The sequence below is a fragment of the Plectrocnemia conspersa genome, unplaced genomic scaffold (genome assembly GCF_051122295.1).
Source record: "Plectrocnemia conspersa isolate PC_06_02 unplaced genomic scaffold, ASM5112229v1 ptg000011l, whole genome shotgun sequence".
Lineage (NCBI taxonomy): Eukaryota > Metazoa > Arthropoda > Insecta > Trichoptera > Polycentropodidae > Plectrocnemia > Plectrocnemia conspersa.
In genome coordinates, this window is record NW_028277175.1 from 4,444,866 (window position 1) to 4,464,641 (window position 19,776).

General features: G+C 32.5%; 1 protein-coding gene across 1 annotated transcript in view; it reads right to left on the bottom strand.

The window, feature by feature from the left end:
- Positions 1 to 1,308: 1,308 nt before the first annotated feature.
- The window catches only part of fzr (fizzy and cell division cycle 20 related), a 36,055-nt gene continuing 17,587 nt past the window's right edge, over positions 1,309 to 19,776 (bottom strand). The window contains exons 2-9 of the mRNA XM_088198494.1: positions 6,543 to 6,796; positions 6,260 to 6,370; positions 6,055 to 6,177; positions 2,739 to 2,873; positions 2,551 to 2,665; positions 2,186 to 2,476; positions 2,006 to 2,115; positions 1,309 to 1,781 (exon numbers count right to left, since the gene is read on the bottom strand). Of these exons, the coding sequence (XP_088054620.1) occupies positions 1,605 to 1,781; positions 2,006 to 2,115; positions 2,186 to 2,476; positions 2,551 to 2,665; positions 2,739 to 2,873; positions 6,055 to 6,177; positions 6,260 to 6,370; positions 6,543 to 6,796 (1,316 nt within the window). The 3' untranslated portion in view covers positions 1,309 to 1,604. The remainder of the gene's footprint in view (positions 1,782 to 2,005; positions 2,116 to 2,185; positions 2,477 to 2,550; positions 2,666 to 2,738; positions 2,874 to 6,054; positions 6,178 to 6,259; positions 6,371 to 6,542; positions 6,797 to 19,776) is intronic.

The window sequence follows — 19,776 nt, forward strand, 5'->3', positions numbered from 1 at the left end:
ACATATACATCTATATAAATATATATATATATATATTTATATATATATATACATATACATCTATATAAATATATATATATATATATATATACATCTATATATATATATATATATATATATATATATATATATATATATACATAAATATATATATATATATATATATATATATATATATATATATATATATATATATATATATATATATATATATATAAATAAAAATAATAATGAAATTAAAAAAAAATAATGATTATAATATATTTATAACATATATTTGAAAAAATGTTATATACCCCTGAAGCAATTACCCTACAGACGGTTGAAAATGTATTGGATACTTCGATTTCGGAGCCGTCGGATCCGGCAGTTCTCGCTAGTGTAGCCAAAGCCGATATATCGGATTTCGGTAGCCAAAGGGTTAAATATATCTAAAAATATGATATAAAAAAAACATTTATTACAACAAATTTTTATTCGGTATTTTATAAAATTTTATTTTATTCAACATATTTTCGCACTAAAGTTTCTTAAGAAAAAGTTTATATAAAAATAATGATTTATATATTTTTTAATATTATATAACGAAAAGGGTTATAGATTATCTGTAGATGTTAATTAATAAGTTAATAAATAAATTATAAGGGATATAACTTAAAAAACTTCAGTGCAAATAATACGCTCACAGCGAGAAGTCAACTCATAAATGCATTTGATAAAAAATATCACCGATAAGTTTAAATTAACATTTTATACTTCCGTACATGTAATTTATGATTTTTACTCAAACTAAAATCATGCTCTTACGACACATTTCAACTATGATTTTTTCAACAAAAAAAATCATTCGGCACAACGTCTTGCATAATTCATATAACTAATAATAAACATAATGTATTTACATACATACTGCGACGAAAATTTGTATTCTTAATCATCTACCAGCGATTTGTACCGTTAGTTACTATACATTGGATTTATAACATACACACTGACGATTAAATTATAGCGATTCAGACTAGTAGTTACATAATCTATTAACATCTGTTTAATTATGAAAAAAATGTAAATACATTTGAAAAATCTTTCACAAGAATGTACACAAAACTGTGTAATACTTATTCATGCAAAATATACTTTAAATAAAAAAATGGCATATTTACAAAAATATTATAAAACTAAATATTGAATGTATGAAAAATGTTTCATAAACATTTTTTCTCAACTGTAAATTTGTACATTTTAGAGAGAATATATAAAAGTACATAAATTATAAAATAAACTAAATTAATATGTTATTATTAAATATGTACGCGTTATCTAAGAAAATAATTAAATAACAAATAATAAGCTTTTGACTAAAATCTTTACACTCAAATAACAAATTCTTAAGGCAAACACAAACACAAGCTTTTAAGTTCACATACACATTGCACTCCATAAATATATTCTGTTATCATACAATAATTAATGATAAAGAAATACCATTCTATATTAAACGCATTAATCAAATTAATGCTGCGAATGTAATGTTATATAGCAAATAAATTATATAATATCAAATTTTTATATACAAATTGTACAAAGAGCGAGTAACAGTAATTTCACCGCATTGCCGTGTAGAGGTTGAGTACGCTCTTGTTTTCCCTGTGTGAGGTCGTCTTTGAAAAAACGTTCCAAAATCTGAGCGTTTCATCGCCAGCTCCAGTCACAATTGCTTCACCGTCTGGTGACAAGGCCAGGTACAAAACTCTGTATGAGTGACCCGTCAATTTAGCAACCTGATTAAAGAAAGATAAAGGTTAACAATATTATAAATTTTGAGTCAAATATATGTTTAAATTTTTTTTAAAATCTTCTTAATACGCAAATTCGTTTTTATTGATTTATTTAGCGAACGTCTAATAGCAAAATTTTTGAATTTAGACCGATTTTATAAATAAAAAACAGCGGTGTTAATTGAAAAAGGTCATGAAAATAAAACGTGGTATAGCAAAATAATTACCTGCGTCAATGACGGATACTTCCAGACTAAAATTTGATTTTGTGAGTAGCCATGCGTGGAGACGAGCTCGCTTGAATGCTTCGACCATGCTAAGTTGCAAACTTGGGAGCCTGCAAATGCAAAATATGTTTACAATCGTAATACTTAACGAGTGTCGAGATCTATCTATAATCAACTCACCAGTATCGACGCATTGCATCGGTTGTCCGGTGATGGTGTTCCAGAATCGTATGCACCGATCGGCCGTTCCTCCGCCCGATGCCAGCAATCCATGCTGGTGCGGAGACCACGCTATCGCCTTCACGGCCGCCAAATGTGATGAGTACGTCTGGACGGGCGAAAGCGAGTGCTGCGTCCACACGTACAGTCTGTTGTCGTTGCCGCCTGAGGCCAGGCACTGTCCGTCCGGCGACCACTTCAACCCGCACACTTCTTGCCTATGTCCGATAAGAGTCCTCTCCGAAACTAAGGCTATAATCATTTTAATACAATTCGTTAATTCACTGAAACGGGTGATATTCAATTATGTAATTTTAGATTATTACCAGGTGTCCGAGTGTCGCGTTGCTTGATATGCCTATCTCGACTGCCAGAGCTGAGGATATCGCCGTTCCATGCCAGAGCTCCCACCCTCGCTATGTGTCCCATGAGCTTTGTGACCTATTTGAGATACAAATCATTAATGATAAACAATGATGAGCATATTTTATATTTTGATGACGGTAAAACATACTTCTTTATTGACGGCCACATCCCACACTGAGATATAGCCTTTTTGTGTTCCGACGGCGACGAGGCTGCCTCGTTCGCTCCACGATACCGATGTGACAGCATTTCCGTCTGACGATAGATCACACAAGCGTGTTACCTGTAAATATAAAAAAGAATATGTTTAATATCTGAGAGCAAATAATTTAAGATCATATACATTCATTTATGCTAAAGGTATATTGTATTAAAATACAAGATCTAATCTATATGTGAGTTTGACGAGTGCAAAAGGTTAATTAAATTATCATAATTTATTAATTGATAAATATCACGAGTCGCAGTATCAGACATGCGTATATTTACTCAATATCATTTGCAAAATAATTAAGGATCAGATTTTTGTTGACAATTGTTGAGTACAAATGCTTTGTGCTGTGTGTTGTTTAGTAAATAAATAAATGTGATATTTTTAATAAATTAATACACAATAGATATATGTACATAAATATTATTTGTATATGATGACGCATATTTGCGTCATCGGCTCTTAACGTATTTTTATTAAGCAAATACTAGCTTTTTAAGAACAAAATACTGGCCGTTATGTTTAAGATTATATCAAATATTTAACTCTTTTGTAAAATCTATAACTTCTGAAGTACTCTCTCTAAAAATAAGATTTTTTGCCATAGTCGCAAAACAAGTAAATTAATACGAATTTATATATATATATTGGACAGATATTTTAAACTTTTTACGTACAGAAATTTACGTTAACAATTTTCAATGTTTTTTTAATAAGAAATCATTTTTAAAAAAAATAATTTAAGGATCATCGTTATTATATTATTTACATTTTTACTAATTATACATATGACTCATATTTTAGTGTTAGTATCACGCAGGCGCGTATAGTGAGATACTTACTCTTTCACTCGCTCGCGAAAGAGAAAGTATCTCACCGTACACGCCTGGTATCACGACCCGTGAAAAATTACTGTATAATATGTTATTATATTTAAAAAGTATTGATCTAATCCTAATTATTTATGAAGTTATAAAAACGCGGGTGAGAATAATATTGTTGTATTTTTTAAAACTTTACTATTTTGGTTGGAACGTGATCCATAGTTAGATTCGAAAAGAATTCCGAAACTTGTTGGGGAAACTACAACAATTTCATGGGTGGTGTTGACAGAATTGATCAATTCGAAAAAAGAGTAGATTTTATTGCCCGGATTGTGATGTAGGGTTGTGTATTGAATGTTTTAAAATTTATCATACAAAAAAAAAATATTGAATTAATTGCAACTTTTTGAATTTTTTTTTTGAGATCTAAAAAATATATTACTCAGTAATTATTTATATTAGTCGGTAATTATTTTCCTTAAAAAAAAACTTTTGTTTGTTATTTTTTTTAAAGAAGAAGGTGACAATTTATGGACAACAAAACCAACTGTTAGGTGGTTAATGTCGTTTTTTTATATGCGATTTAAATATATGATTTGGAGCAGTGTTAGAATAATACGGTGGATGAGATGGGAGTCCCCAAGGAAATCCATTAAATTTTCTATCCTTTGTATTTTTTTATATGAGGGCGAGCGCCGTCTTGGTGTAAAATTACCCTTCTTTGATTTATAAGGAAAGGTCTTTTTTACGGTCTGAGTCGCTTTTAAATAAATGAGCTAATGAGCACACTATGTGTCTGTCGTAATTGTCTGCCTATAATCAGATAACTCAATAACTCATAATAAATTATGCCTTTCATGATCGACCAAATGCATAACATTATCTTATTGGGGTGTTATCCTGTTTGACTGGCGTCTAATTATTTAATATACATCCCGTGTTAAAGTAAAGGATCCACTTCTGATTTTCAGTTACAATTTGACTCAAAAATAAATCTTTTTGTATAAATCTAGAATCATTAATTATTAGCATAGTTTTTTTCAAACAATTTGTGGGATACTGATTTTCTACAAATTAACACTTTTCCGAATATCTGTGAATTAATGTAGGCGACAACGTGAGCTTTTGTATTGTTAATCTCGGACCTGCTTTGATGGCAGCACTAATATCCTCACTAATAAATTCCCGGAACGAAATTTTTAGAACCACATCTGACATTTTATAAATTTAAGGGCATTCCTGCCCATTGCATATGACCGAATTGAAATTCATAAATCATAATATATTGTAGCTTAACTGGGATTATTTTATCTTTAATGGCATTGTTGATTTAGGGTTGAAAATATCAAAACGAAAAATATCCCGTTACTAAATAGCATCATTGATAGGATTACTGTTAACAAACACCGAAAGAATAGTGAAATTATAAAAAGTAATTTAAAAAAAAACGCAAAGACTAATGGGACAATCTGATATTGCTGTCTAAAAGAGTTTCAATGATGGAAACTGATGAATTGTAGGCACTGTTGTACAAAAATTCGAAGCAGACACAAGAGGAACTTGTAGTACAGATAAAAAATACGCAACAGGTATATCTGATAATTTACATTAGTGAGAAAAGTCATGTAGGTCAGAAAGTGTATGCCAAATGTCTCAAGAAGAGTTTGTTCATTCTTTTGCTCGTTCCATTACTAATTTTTGCTCATAGTTATATCATATACGATAATTTTATTTTCATTTTACCCTAAATGTATTCCTGTTATTATGATTTATTTATTACTGTAGCAGATTAGCAATTGAAAATTCAAATCGCTCAAAATTTATAAGATTCTGACAATAAGTACCTTATAAATGTATTGTCCCAATCACTATGTATTGCACATTTTTTTGTGGATTCAAATTTCTCAGCGGCATAATAAGGATTAGTTTGTAGTAATTTTTAATTCAGGGAATGTAAGAACTCAACTAAATAAGTAAAATTAATGATGTTTATATGTCGATAGTTTTCTCTTTTAACTTTCTTTTTTTAATTGCTAATATAATTAATGTAATCTGCATGAAACAATAAACATTTTTTATTGATATTCAAGATTGAATTCACAACCTATCTTGATTACCTTGAATAATAATTATTAATCGAAATTACATGAATACCATATACTATCTGATGGTGTAACATTGCCCTTTGATCAACCATTTAAAATAAATAACAATTACTATTACTATATTTGGATTATACCGGTGTGTTCTCGTTCTATTAAAAGATAGATAGACCGATTGTTTGTACAGTGAGTGGTCATTATACCTGTACTTTTACTATTAAAAATGTAATTATCTGCTTATATCCACTATAGCATATCGGCGTTTTATACTTGTATGGAGTTTATTTTGATTTTTTAGCGCATAGGTTAGATAAATTATGATAATACCTGACTAGTACATGCACTCCATAAATAAACACAACTTCCAAGTCCAACGCTTAGCACGTTCTGCGCCGACCAATCGACGAGGTTCAAGTAGAAATCATCTTGCAACTCAGGTGCATCTAAAACCTGCAATATAAAAGAAAAGCACGGTTAAATAATCAGAAGCGATGAAAAATACTTTACTTCATCAAATTCAATCAAAACCGACCTTGAACGGTATTCTGGATATCTTCCTAGTAGCTTTTCTGGGCGATCTAAGCAACTTTTGCGACTTTGCCGAAACCGGTGATAAACTATACGAAGATGGATCGACATTCTCCTGCAACATATAATCACATAAGTAAACATCAAGGAGTTGATTTAATTTGCATCTATCTAATGTTTGTTCCATAATTAGCACGTATCAATGAATGAAAAATGCAATGTGTCAACTCGCTCTTTTGTGTGGCACTTGTGCACAATTGACTTATATAACGTTAGATAATACACACCTGTTTGGATGGCGAGCGATACTTGAAGACGGGCGGTGATGGTGTTACGGGCGGCTGTGGCGCTCCTCTGCCGTCAGGCGGCGGTCGTAACTCTTCTACGTGCGCGCCCAGTAGCTCGTTTCGCAGCAGACAGTTGTAGGCTAGTGGTTCTCGACTGCCGTTCGTGCCAGTGCCGTTGGTGGCATCTGGGGATCCGGCCGCTGTCGGAATGTCTATCCGGGTTATCTTCTCTGCTTCATTGGCTCGGGGGATTGCTGGAAAGATCGATACATACAAAAGATTAATAAAGATGAAAGCGCTCGGTGAATGTATTGTGCTTTCTAATTGACTCAATTGTAGCACAATGGGCGTATCTATTGAAATTAACATTGATAATGTTTCTTTATTGTCTGGAGAGATGATAAGAAGTTACTTCAATTTAAATTTGTCATGGGAAATTGAAACCAAACTGATAATAGAAGGAAAATAAGAGATGACGACATGAAAGTAAAATCTTTCGACTTGAAAATTAGGAGCTATATATACAAATATATGGATAAAAAACATATTTTTTAATATACGCAGACTACGAGTGAAAATCGTACAATTTCTGGTTTTAGTGTACTAAATAAACTAACAATGTAGTTGAGAAGCTGGAGAATGCGCCGATTTAATGACAGGATGACTCGGCATGTATAGAATGCATAAATTTATTTATTGTAAATCTTCCGCTGCAATATGACACACGTTAGCCCAATGCGTTACAACTGGGTCAACACAAATAAGTACCAATAACGCGTCATTAATTTTAAAATATTATTACAGCTTATAATCAATATATCTCCCTATACATGACCTAGCTCGATTTTATTTTAATTATATTTATAGGTTAGGAAAATCTTAGAAAACTGAACCTATCGAAATTATAATTATTTTTAAATTAGATAAATCAAGGAAAGGATTATATTAAATAATACATATATAACTATAACAATAGTTAAAGAGATAAGAAATTAATTTCGACAACCGTGCTATTCGAGAACGAAAAATCGCTGTGTACTTACATGCATCGGTGCCGCCCTTCAGGGCTACGGACCGATTACAGGGCAGATATTAAAATGCTTTGTTAAAAATATATAGACGAGGTTTGTCCAATAAAAAATATGGTAAAACATATTTTCATTTTTAATAATATGAGCCGTTTTTTTGAAAGTGGTATAAATCCTTTTTGAAAATAAAATAGGTTATTGGTTGTTTGAGTCAGATAATAATATACTCTTTATATATGTATTTTTAATCACACAATATCCTCACAAATTATTCAAAATAAGTTGAACTGTAAAATGTTTTCGCATGAATGTTTCTGTTGAAAGTTGAATACGTCCATTCCTAATAATCATTATTTATGAGTTAATTACTTTTATACCTTATATTCACTATAATAACAAATAATCAATGTCGGGTCTTATGCATTAAATATTAATATTATAAGTAATGTACATATATTATTTTAATCCAATAAAAAATTAGTAAAACATATTGTAATTTTTAATAATATATTCAAAAATATGTATTTCTTGAAATTGTGCTTATATTTAAAAAATATGATATAATATACATATATAAAACGTAAGCATTAAAAATACATTATTGTTCCTTACATTTTTTTTAACCATTTCATGGATTTGCAGATTTTGTGCTGCGTAGCAAAATATTTTTAAATTACGATGGCAATTTCATGTGAAATAAAATAACAATTTTAGTGAAAAATTTACAATGTATAAATAATATATTAAAAAAAATATTTTTAGAAATAAATGTATTGCGCAGCCTAATTTAAATTTCGTTTAATTTATATCAATAATATAGCTAAATATATAAATTACATTTGACACATTATACACGTTGATTAGAAAATATATATAAAAAGAGACATTTGTTATTATTGAAAGTGGTATAAGTCCATTTGAAGCTAAAAATCGTTTATTTTTATTAATTATCATTGCATTCAGTATTAAAAACATTATCTGAATTGATTAACGTTTGCCATTTTTAGGTTGATATCTCATTTGATATATTATAGAGTCGATTCCGCTTAATCGGGACACATTGGACCTCAAACATTTTGTCCCAAATGAGCGAAATTCAACGAAATATGACACAATATGAAATTTTAAACTTTATTAAATCATTGATTTACTGAAATATTATATGTAATTATTAAGTAAATATATGAATATAAATATGAAAAAATAAAATAATAATACTAATAATTTTTTTTAAAAACAGTCTTAAAAAATATAGACATGAAAATAATGTACATAATTAATTTCAACTATAACAAAAATATTTTTGCAAGAATTCATCAATATTGTAGCCTGTCTTGTGCTGAGATGCCATTTCAGCTTTTTTCACAGTATTTCATTAAATGATATGCATTTTTCTGGTCAAATTCAAGTGTCCCTGCTTAGAATTCATGTCAAAAGCAATAAAATCGTGCCGTCGCAGTGAAAACACTCGGTTTTTAAGACTTTTTATAATAATATTACGACTTACAATAAGTGAGAATCGAATGAGGCACATCTAAACCGAATTTTGACCAATAGGAGAGCGCAAAAAACAATTATCGCTTCTCAGAAGTCAAAAATCCACGTCAAAAGCAATAAAATCGTGTCGGCGCCGTCGCAGTGGGAACGCTCGTTACCGAGCGTTCCCACTACGACGGCGCCGACACGATTTTATTACTTTTGACGTGAATTTTTGACTTCTGAGAAGCGATAACTGTTTTTGCGCCCTCCTATTGACCAAAATTCTGTTTGAATCCACTTTGACTTTTATTTTATATCAGAAGTTCCTAGTAATATCAAAGAGGATAGCTATTATATTTTTAAAACAGTTTACTATCAAATAGCCAATGAGAGATGAATTGGTTTAGTTTGTATTTTGGACTTAACCTAATTTTAAATAAACTAGGTTGGGTTTGGGGTTGAACAGCAAATGGACGTTTCGCAATTGTCAAATTGGGTTTAATGGAAATTTTAGAGCAGCATATGATTTCACCAGTCAAATTATATTTTTTGTTAGTAGAAATATATATCTGCTGGTGAAAATGTATTTGGACTTGACTAGTGAAAATATAACTTTACTGAAAAATATACATTCACTGTAACATTTATACATCACATATAAATAAATAATGATAAGTATGTAAATGTACATATATATTTACTACATATAGAAAAGTTTAAATCATATAATTTGAATAGCACCTGCCAGATAAATTATATTTTCACTGGTAAAAATAATGTATTCCGTTATGATTGCACTGAAATGGCATTGCATATTGACCTGTTTAATGTCAGCTACGAGGAGCTGGTCCGGTTCGTATCATTTAACTTTGATATTTTATGATTTTTTTTGTTTGCTTCTTTATATGTAATGTTTTAATTATATCTCTTTTAGATCATCGTGACGCATTGGGATAACCTGTTAGTTTACGATGATCTTGATTTAATTTAAATAAATAAATTTATACATTTTCGGGTTAGGTTCAAGACTGCTTTTGTAGAATTGCAATTGTTCAAATTCACCACAGATATATTCAGTGTGGCTCCTGCGCATAAAATAACGCTGAAATCCGGTGATATATTTTTTGCATCCTGGTTAGTCTCACGAACAAGGGATATTCATCATTACTGTCGTCGTCTACGCTTGCTGTTTGATACTTTGAATTAATGACTTCAACAATTGCACTTCCTCAGTCTTCATTTTCATAGTAACATGCTAAATAGTCATCCATTATCAAAAATTCTGGATAATTAACAATTGGAGTGCAAAATTTCTTAATGTCTTAATTAAATTACTATTAGTAGTTATTTGGTTTCTGTTCCTTGGGATTTGTCCCAAATAACCGGTTGTCCTAATAAACTAATGGTCCAATTAAGAGAAATCGACTACATATTGATTAAAAAAATATATTAAAATTCGGTAAACAATAAAATTGTTTAACGTATGCTCTTAAATTTATGTAGTGGGTGATGTACCAGTACGTGTAAGTGCACAGGGTAGCATTTTTTTTTAATGTAAAACTACGAACACCGATAATATGTTTTGTCCTAGATTCAATATGGGCTTTTGAATCCAAAACTAGTTATCAATCATTATATTTTAGTTTGATATGTATTTTTTTTCAATTGATTATTTAGAAAAAAAATGTAAAGTAAACGCGTCACTTCAATACATTCACTACTAATTTAAATTAATCCATGCCATGCCATGCCATGATTTTAACGAAATAATTACGTGCTACTATTACTATTCATAAACAAAGTCAAAGTTACGTCAAGTGACGTAAAGGTACATTTACACAATAGTCAAATTATTTTTTTGATCAAATAAATGTGTTATAAAAATTAGATTAAATGAGGAATGAATAAATTTATATTGAAGTACAATTGAAAGACAGGGTCACATTTTTCATGCAGACAGACATGCAAACATTTTCGCAACCGTATAATGGAAAGTGCAAACCTAGACGTGCGAAATGCAACAAAATTAAACTATAGATTGAGAAGAAAAAAAAAGCACCTTGCACAAACAGTGACTTAATCGATTTTTATGACCGTCGAAAAGTGCATTTGGAAATTGCGTCTAGTTGGGCGTGTCGTTGTGCAATCATCCTGCTGCAGACCTTAATTGAATCAATAAAGAGCACATAGCGAGAACATAACCCATGACACCACGAATATGACATATGCACGCACTACAATTGCAGGTCGTCGCTCTCCATCGGGTCTCAGATTTTCAAATGATACATAGACGAGGGCCTCATCTGCATCTGAAGAGAGGCGCCTTTCAGGCGTCGAAAGACGACGGTCAGAGACCCCTCGAAAAAGGTGTTAATTGCTCATTACACGGACCGTAACAAGCACGACTCTATTGTTTTGTCACACGGCTGGCATCATGAGGCTCTTCGCCGAAATATGTAATTTCATGCAAAAAGTGCACATTCGTCATGGTTGAATATCGATGCAAAGTTGTAAATGTAAATTTACGATCGGCGATCGTAAAAGATGGGCATTAAGTTTATGAAAGTCCGTCGATACGACGTATACAATTTCTATGAAGTGGACAATGTACAAATCTAATAAAGAAACTCCCATGTTTATTACAAAACTCATTATACAAGTTAAATTATAAAGGTTATTGTAGCTAGAAAATTTACGATTTTTCCATAAAAAAACGATTATTTTATTTACAGATAGTTTAACGGGTACTTTATGATTAGCTCATAAATATAATAATTAAAAAGGCCCAATATAGTCGTTTATATCAAAAGGTTGATTGCAAACTACCGATAGTTTCGGTGCCATTTTTAATATCTGTCCAAGACTTTTGAGCACCCATAGTCAAAACAGATTTGTATCTCTTGGACTTAATAAGAATCGAAATCGGATTTAATAAGAAGCGAAACTATTCGAATTTTCATTAAAACTGCATTTTTATTACAATAATGTTGTTAAATTAAACTTGTAGATAACATATGAGTTGAGCTATGCAGCGAGAATTTGTTTGTTATTTTATAATAAGGGTTATTTTTTAAATCAATTTGTACAGAATAGGATACGTAAATATTTTTTACATAATAAAATTAATTTAGAAATCGAAAAATATTAAATAGAATAACGAGAGCTTATTGATACTTTGGGCTATGTATTATATTGTATACCTAAAGATGTTTTACGTACATGTTTTTTTTTTATTTAATATTTCTCGAGAAAAATTCCAAATCAAAAATTAAATTTGTACAAATATTTTTTATTGTTTTACAACCGCTGCATAAAAATGGTAGGTCCGTTCCAGATGTTTGAAAATATGTATGAAAGCTTTTAAATGGTATATATTTTTACGATTATCATAACTACTCCAATCGGCCGTACCTTTTCTTTGATAATCTAAGAACTACGCTCCGCACGTGAATCGACATATTGCAAAAATGCATGGGGGCTTTCCATAGAGTTAAGCCACAAAATTTGCCTGTCGGCGAACTAAATTCTCCATTTTTTTTTATAATAAAAAAATCGAAATTCCTTCGTAACGTTACGCTCTGTATTTAATCTTAGTAGATTAGTCCGTTCCGGTCCTTCTAATTATTCGCGTCCATAAATACAAATAATCGTCCTCTTCAACGATCATCCAGTTCTCTGTTCATCTATAATATAAAGATATCTACAATAATCAAATCTACAAAGTCAAAAATTCATGTCAAAAGCAATAAAATCGCAGTAATAATTGTTTTGAGCCCTCCTATATTTTTAAAACATATCGTAATATCGAAATTCAGATAAACTATGGATCAAGAAGCGAAAAGCGACATCTCTCTGTACTTCTTCCGATTATTTTGCTCTGAGAATCGAATGAAGCGCATATAAACCGAATTTTGACCAATAGGAGAGCGCAAAAAACAATTATCACTTCTCAGAAGTCAAAAATTCACGCCAAAAGCAAAAAAAAAATTTAAACTTTTTTCTCATTTTTATTTTCTGGAGTATTTTTGATAATTGTTTTAGATTTTTCCATATTTTAAATTGATCATTATTAGCATGCTTAAGTATTTTATTATTACAGGCGGCCCTCGACTTTCGCACATTAAAAAAAACAATTTTTTTAAAATTTTTTTTTTAAAAAACGTTTTGCTAGCGGTGAATCTTTTGCTTCAATCGGATGTTCGTATGATACAAACAGGTCTACGATATGTTCAATTTTGCAAAATAAAAATATCATTAGAGAATACGTTCAAAATTGTGGAAAATAAAAATTTATTTCCATAATCTTTAATGATATGTTTCCAAAAAAACACAGCAAAAAAAAAAACATGGATGAAATGTAAAATCTTTGTCATTGTAGATCGATGACCAACATCAAAAAGATGTCCCTCTGAGTATTTCAATTATTCAAGCAAAAGCTCTTAGTTTGCACAAAGATTGGAAGGATAGATTAAAAAAATATTTTAACACGGTTTTTCAAGCAAGTAACGGTTGGTTTTACAATTTTAAAATGAAGTGTTCTTTTCATAATATTAAATTTACTGGAGAATCGGCTGATGCGGATAAAGATGCTGCAAAAGAATTTATTTCCTAATTATACAAAATTATTGAAGATGTAGAATATGTCTCTAGCCAAATATTTAATGTAGATGAGACAGGTTTATTTTGGAAAACTCTTTAACAATGAAAAATATGAATGAAGCCTTCACGCACCTTGACAATTTTTTAAATATTATGGAAGATTGTGATCCTAATGGAGAACGCATATCTCAAGTGCGTGGGGCGATCAATAAAAACATAGCATGTTATAAAATACTATATGAAGAAAAGAAAAAGAATAGTGGAAAACAGCTAACTCTTGATAACTTTTCAAAGAAAACACCCGCAAACCCAACTTAAACGTCTCTTAAATATTTTATATTTACTTGATAAATAAATATTTTAAAATACACACAATTTCAATTTTTTTTACTTCCCTCGACTTTCGTACATTTAACATTCGCACACATTTTCAGGAAGCAATTATGTGCGAAAGTCGAGGGCCGCCTGTAATTGATAACATGTTAGACGTGATAAATTTTACATTCCCCCCTGAATATATCCTATCGCTTACTCTATGGTACTTACATAGTTTGGTGTAAGGAAATCACTCTAATTTAATTGAATAATGCAACAAAATCGCGGATTCATTACAGCGAATACAGATATAACATCACACTGATGTATGTTTATTGTACACGAGTCAGCAATATTACACCAGAGGCGCACTTTTCCGACAAGGCATGCGTCGCCAATGAATCACACACAATAGACAGCAGCAGATGAGCATGTGCAGCAAAAACGAACACAATGAACCCGAGCTTCTTTATACACATAATACATAACAATAGCACGTGCGATTAACGGAAAAACGGTAAATTCTGCACTATGATCGGATAAGTTACGACATAAGATGACGATTATGCGACACCTTCCTTTTTTTAAGGCATTAGCATAAGGACTTCAGCCTCGGGTTCATCGTATCCACACCACCATAGATCACATCTCAAACGCATGGCGAGTGCAGGAGGCGGAAATCGATGAGCAACGTGGAACATGCGCATAGTAGTAGGTGATGCACCCGTGGCCCACATTTCAGGACTTTTCCGGGGAACCGGCGGTAAAAGTGGTTCTATATATAGCTTGCATAACCGTGTCTGAATACGTTCAATCATAAATTTATGCAACTTTACGTGCATTCTTAATGACATCGATTGAAAAAAATATATTATTATTGCGTCCGATTGACGTTCACCTATAAAATGCACCACAATTGTTTTTAGTTCATGATCGAATTAAGCAGTACTATTTTTTACAGAAATTATTGGACGTGTGTAGTAATAGTGTAGTGCCACTGTATTTCACGCTTGGTTTGGTTATATGATGTTAAAGTGGTTGATTACATGCCATTGTCTATGCAACTGAATTGACAGAAATGTGGCGATAAATAATGACATCTGTTTTTTATTCAAAAAAGTCTGCGATTGTCATAGATAAACGAGGGACGCCCACTGGCGATTCTCTGCGGGAGGTCACGTTTCATTCGCAATTCTGCTTAATTTTGGAAGTGACCCATTTATATTGGGTTTACAAATAATAGCCACTTGAATTCATCGCCCAAGATTCAATATTCTGATATTGTTTAAAGCATCAGTCAAGATTGAAACCGGAGACAGTTTGTAAAATGATTCCCAATCTAGTCATCACATTCTTAACATATCGAATTAAAATATTCACCGAGTTAAAACTGTATGCGGTAGACGAAAATCTTAGATTCGAGACGCTTTATCGGTTAAAAGCGGGAGACAAAGACGAAACTCTTTTTGTACTGAAATGTTGGAATTTCGTTCTTCTACATAACATAGCCCATCTGTCTTTGTAAATAATTACTATTAAGAGCAGGAACTACTTTACGACTACAATATAGTCAATTGGTTATAATTAGGCCTGCAGAGATGGGACATATTTCCGGGGCCCGACTAATTAAAATCATAGCAAGGATATATGTATAAAAAAAAGTAAAAATCGTCCTCAAATAATAAATCTGAACTAAACAACAGTTGTTTGAGATGTATGTTTTGATGTATTTCAGGTATAAGTTCCTATGCAAAAATTTGTTTGTAAATTATTGTTAACTTTATTAAAATTTATTATGCCTGCACTTCGAATAAGCGAGCTCACTGTCGCAAATTTCATATGCCGTCCGGACGGCGGCTTCTGTCACGTACAGCCGGCATATTTGCGCGCGATCGAAAAAAGTGCCAAATAATCGCAATTTTTAAATTGTCATATTATTAAAATTACGCTACTGATAATTATAAAAGTTTGTGTGGGCACTCACCAATACAATATCAATAAAAACTTTTCGGTCGTAAATATCCAATTTACGTAAAATCTTTGTCGGCTTATAAGGCATAAAAATGATACTTCAGAATACGACTACCACATCTGTGACTATCCTAGAATTTGTCGCCATCGATTCTAAATACGAATTCGTTATGGTGTGACATTTATATACACCGGTCTAGGAAAATACATAAGGATATTCGAAACGATTTTTTTAACAAAATCAAGTACCACTAATTATTTAATTTTATATGAAAAAAAATATAATAACGATATCTGTTAGAAGAATATACTATCAAAAATATAATTAATCTTTTTTGGTGCCCTAAACTATTCAAAGATGTCAGTAAGAGTCTGTTGAAGTCCCCGATAAGCATGTGGTATTATAACTTGTCCACGTGACCACGATGCAGCGTTCGACATGCGTATTAACCATAGGACGCCTACGCGCATACTGAAATTGAACCGAGCTACTCATTCTATCTCAGTTTGCGAAACACCATATCATTATCTCTCTCACTCTCGTCACTTAACACGCGAGAGAGCGAAAGGGAAGTATCTCACCGTTCGCTCTTCGCCGACTTCGGTCTCTTTGACTCGGAAAATAATGCCGACAATGTTCGGAAGCGCTCGAAGCTAGCCTAGTCAACTGAATTACCCCCACTTTACCTCCCGTTCTCGGTAACCTCGGACAACTTCCGAGAGATTTTAGAACAGGCAGAACCGAGCTCGACCGAAGTAACCCACTATATTCTCCGTCCTTGGCCAACCTTGGCCTACTTCCAGAATGTAGTGCAAGCATTAGACATGAGAGGAAATATTCAACGAATGTAAGAAGCAGTAAATTTAGGTATTCGATCTGAAAATTTGGGTCAAATACCGAAATTATATAAATTTAATGTTTTTATATATTGTATTATAAATAATTTGACAACTGGATTTAATGCAGCAAAATAAATAAATTCAGTTTCATGGGGCTATTCCTAAAAAGAAATCTAGAAAAAAAACAGTCTGGAATCTATACCGATAATATTTTTTAAAATACGTCGTTTTAGTAAAATCATATCGAAATACATTTTCACCAGTATATATATTTTTACCAATGAAAATATAAATTATCTGGCAGGTGCTAGTAAAATTATATGATTTTAACTTTTCTATATGTAGTAATACATATATTTACATACTTATCGTTATTTATTTACATCCGATGTATAAATGTTACAGTGAATGTGTATTTTTTGGTTATATTTTCACTAATAAAGCTCAAATACATTTTCACTACTAGATATATATTTTTAATAGCGAAAATATAATTTAGCTGATAGGCGCTAATATGCTGTTCTAAAATGTCTCTGCTCAATTTGACAGTTACGAAAAGTCCATTTGCTGTTAAAACCCAAACCTTATTATAGTTTTAGATGTTTCATTAGGTCAAGTCTAAAATACAAACTAAACCAACTCATCTTTCAGGAAAAATAAGCGGAAGAATAAGTACAGACAGACATCGCATCTCACATATTGCTCCATAGTCTGTCTGCATTTCGATATTACACTATGTTTTAAAAATATGATGGCTATCCTTACTGATATTACTATGAACTTCTAATATGAGAGGGGTAATCAAGATATAATCATACATAATTTTGGTCAATAGGAGAGCGCAAAAACAAAATTCAAAAATTCACGTCAAAAGCAATAAAATCGTGATGGCGCCGTCGCAGCGGGAACGCTCGGTAACGAGCGTTCCATTCACCGGCTTTAATTATTGCACGAGCTGGATATTGTAAGCTCGTAAACCAAAATCTTCCATAAAATGGATGGATGCAGCTCCAATTGCTGTGCACGATGGCGAATCGACTCATTCGGGTCCTCCTCAATACTACGCTCCACAGCAGAAACAACTTACGACATCTCTGCGGATGCGTATTATCTATTATGCGTGGTATGGAAATAATCCATGGTTATTCGAATTACTTGCTTGGATGGACGTAGCGCACGGTAAATTTCGGGAACTACGATTTTCGAAGCGTTGTTCTGGCATGAGTCTATTCATGGTGGAATGGCAAACCAAACTGAGCACAAATCAGCTGACAAAAAAGTGTTGCTAATTCGGAAAATAAACACACTTGAACATGCATGATTGGTATGATTGCAACTGAGAATATTATCTATTTATTATCCAAATAATTACACTATGCATGCGAAATGACTTCTTCAAGAATATACATTCTGTAAGAATTGTGTATAGACTGTTAGTAACGATCTGTCGGATAGTATTAATTTGTTTTCATTCAGGTAGTTACAGTTTGTAGACGCATTGTGGTCTAGATATTAACAATATTATTTGATCTGGGTGAATTTGTGTACTTTCGATAGTCCATGGTCAACTAAAAGCTATCGAAATTCCAAGCTCTATAGTAGCAATTAGAATTGAAAGAATCTATGCAATTCTAGTTGATTTACCACCCGCAGGTGCTTTGCCGATAGCCAGTAATACCACTTGTCGAATTCTCCATATCGGCGCGACCTACAAAGTTTTACTGCCGCGTTGAGTCGGAAGTCGATAAGTGCAAAGGTTTCCCCATATTGCACCGGACGACACACTTACTAGTGATCGATTTAGAGAAAAGTCAGCCATCCGCAACGGCAATGGAACTTCGTTCCGGTGTGGCTACGCCAGACGAACGGATTTCAGACATGTCGCAAGGCATAGCTGAAAAAACTGTCTGGTGTCTATCTGGTGACGAAAAGCACGTGCCGTGTCGTTGACCAAGGTCCTTGCACGCTGCACTTGTGCACTCTAGGAAAACGGTAAACGCTCGCCACGGTATCATTATGCTGATAGATACATATGCGATTTTTAATGGCTCTCTTTGGGTGTCGTGCGAAAGCCGCTGCAAACGGCGGCGAAGCTTTCAGAATATAAATCAGAAGCCCGTCGGATACGGCAGCGGAAGAGGTCCCAAATAGGAACGCTCGTTTCCTGTTCCTCGGAAGTGTGGACGACCTCGCTCGAAGAGGTCTTTGCCTTTGAAACAAAAAGTTTCAGCTGATCGACCAAGACAAAAACAACTGTGTCAGTCTACAATATGCAATAGCTCTTCAGATTAGTTACACTAGCGTGCCTCAAAGTTTATGCACCTCTCATCGGAAAGAATGCTAAGTTTTTCAACAAATTCCGATTCATGCTTTCATCGTCATCGCCGATTCTGAAAACCACTATTTTTTGGTCGTCTGGAGCAACGGGACACTGGATCGGCGCTTGAAATAATGTACTCGAATTAGATCTACTAGATTCCTCAGTAACGACTGCCGAACGGATCTGGTGGATATTTAAAAAAAGTTTAACAGTCGTTAACCGATAATAAGAGGCTAAAAAAAGCGCCAGTGCATTTCGGAATTAGCCTACGGTGGGCGCATTGCACTGTAGGTACAAGTGTAATACGAGTTTAATAGTCGAGTCTTCATGAAAAATTCCGTTACACGACTGAACGGTTGCATTTTTTCACGAATGCTATCACTTTTTTGTTTATCTTTCAGACTTATCGCATTAGGAAAAGTCGACAGGCGTTCAACCGAGCGTAAATAAAATGTGATTGCCTACTTTAGTGCTGTATGTTTTATATGTTATGGCCGAGGACCGTATAACGGACATAGTTAATTGACTCAAACTGTCATTTCGTTACAGCAACTTTCCACTCGTTTGAAAGTTAGCATGTAATAGGGATGGCTAAACTTTTGAGAACATTAGGTGTGAACGACGATTAAAAAATCGTGAGCGGACTCAATGGCAAAACGTTGTTCTGATTTTATGCAAATAG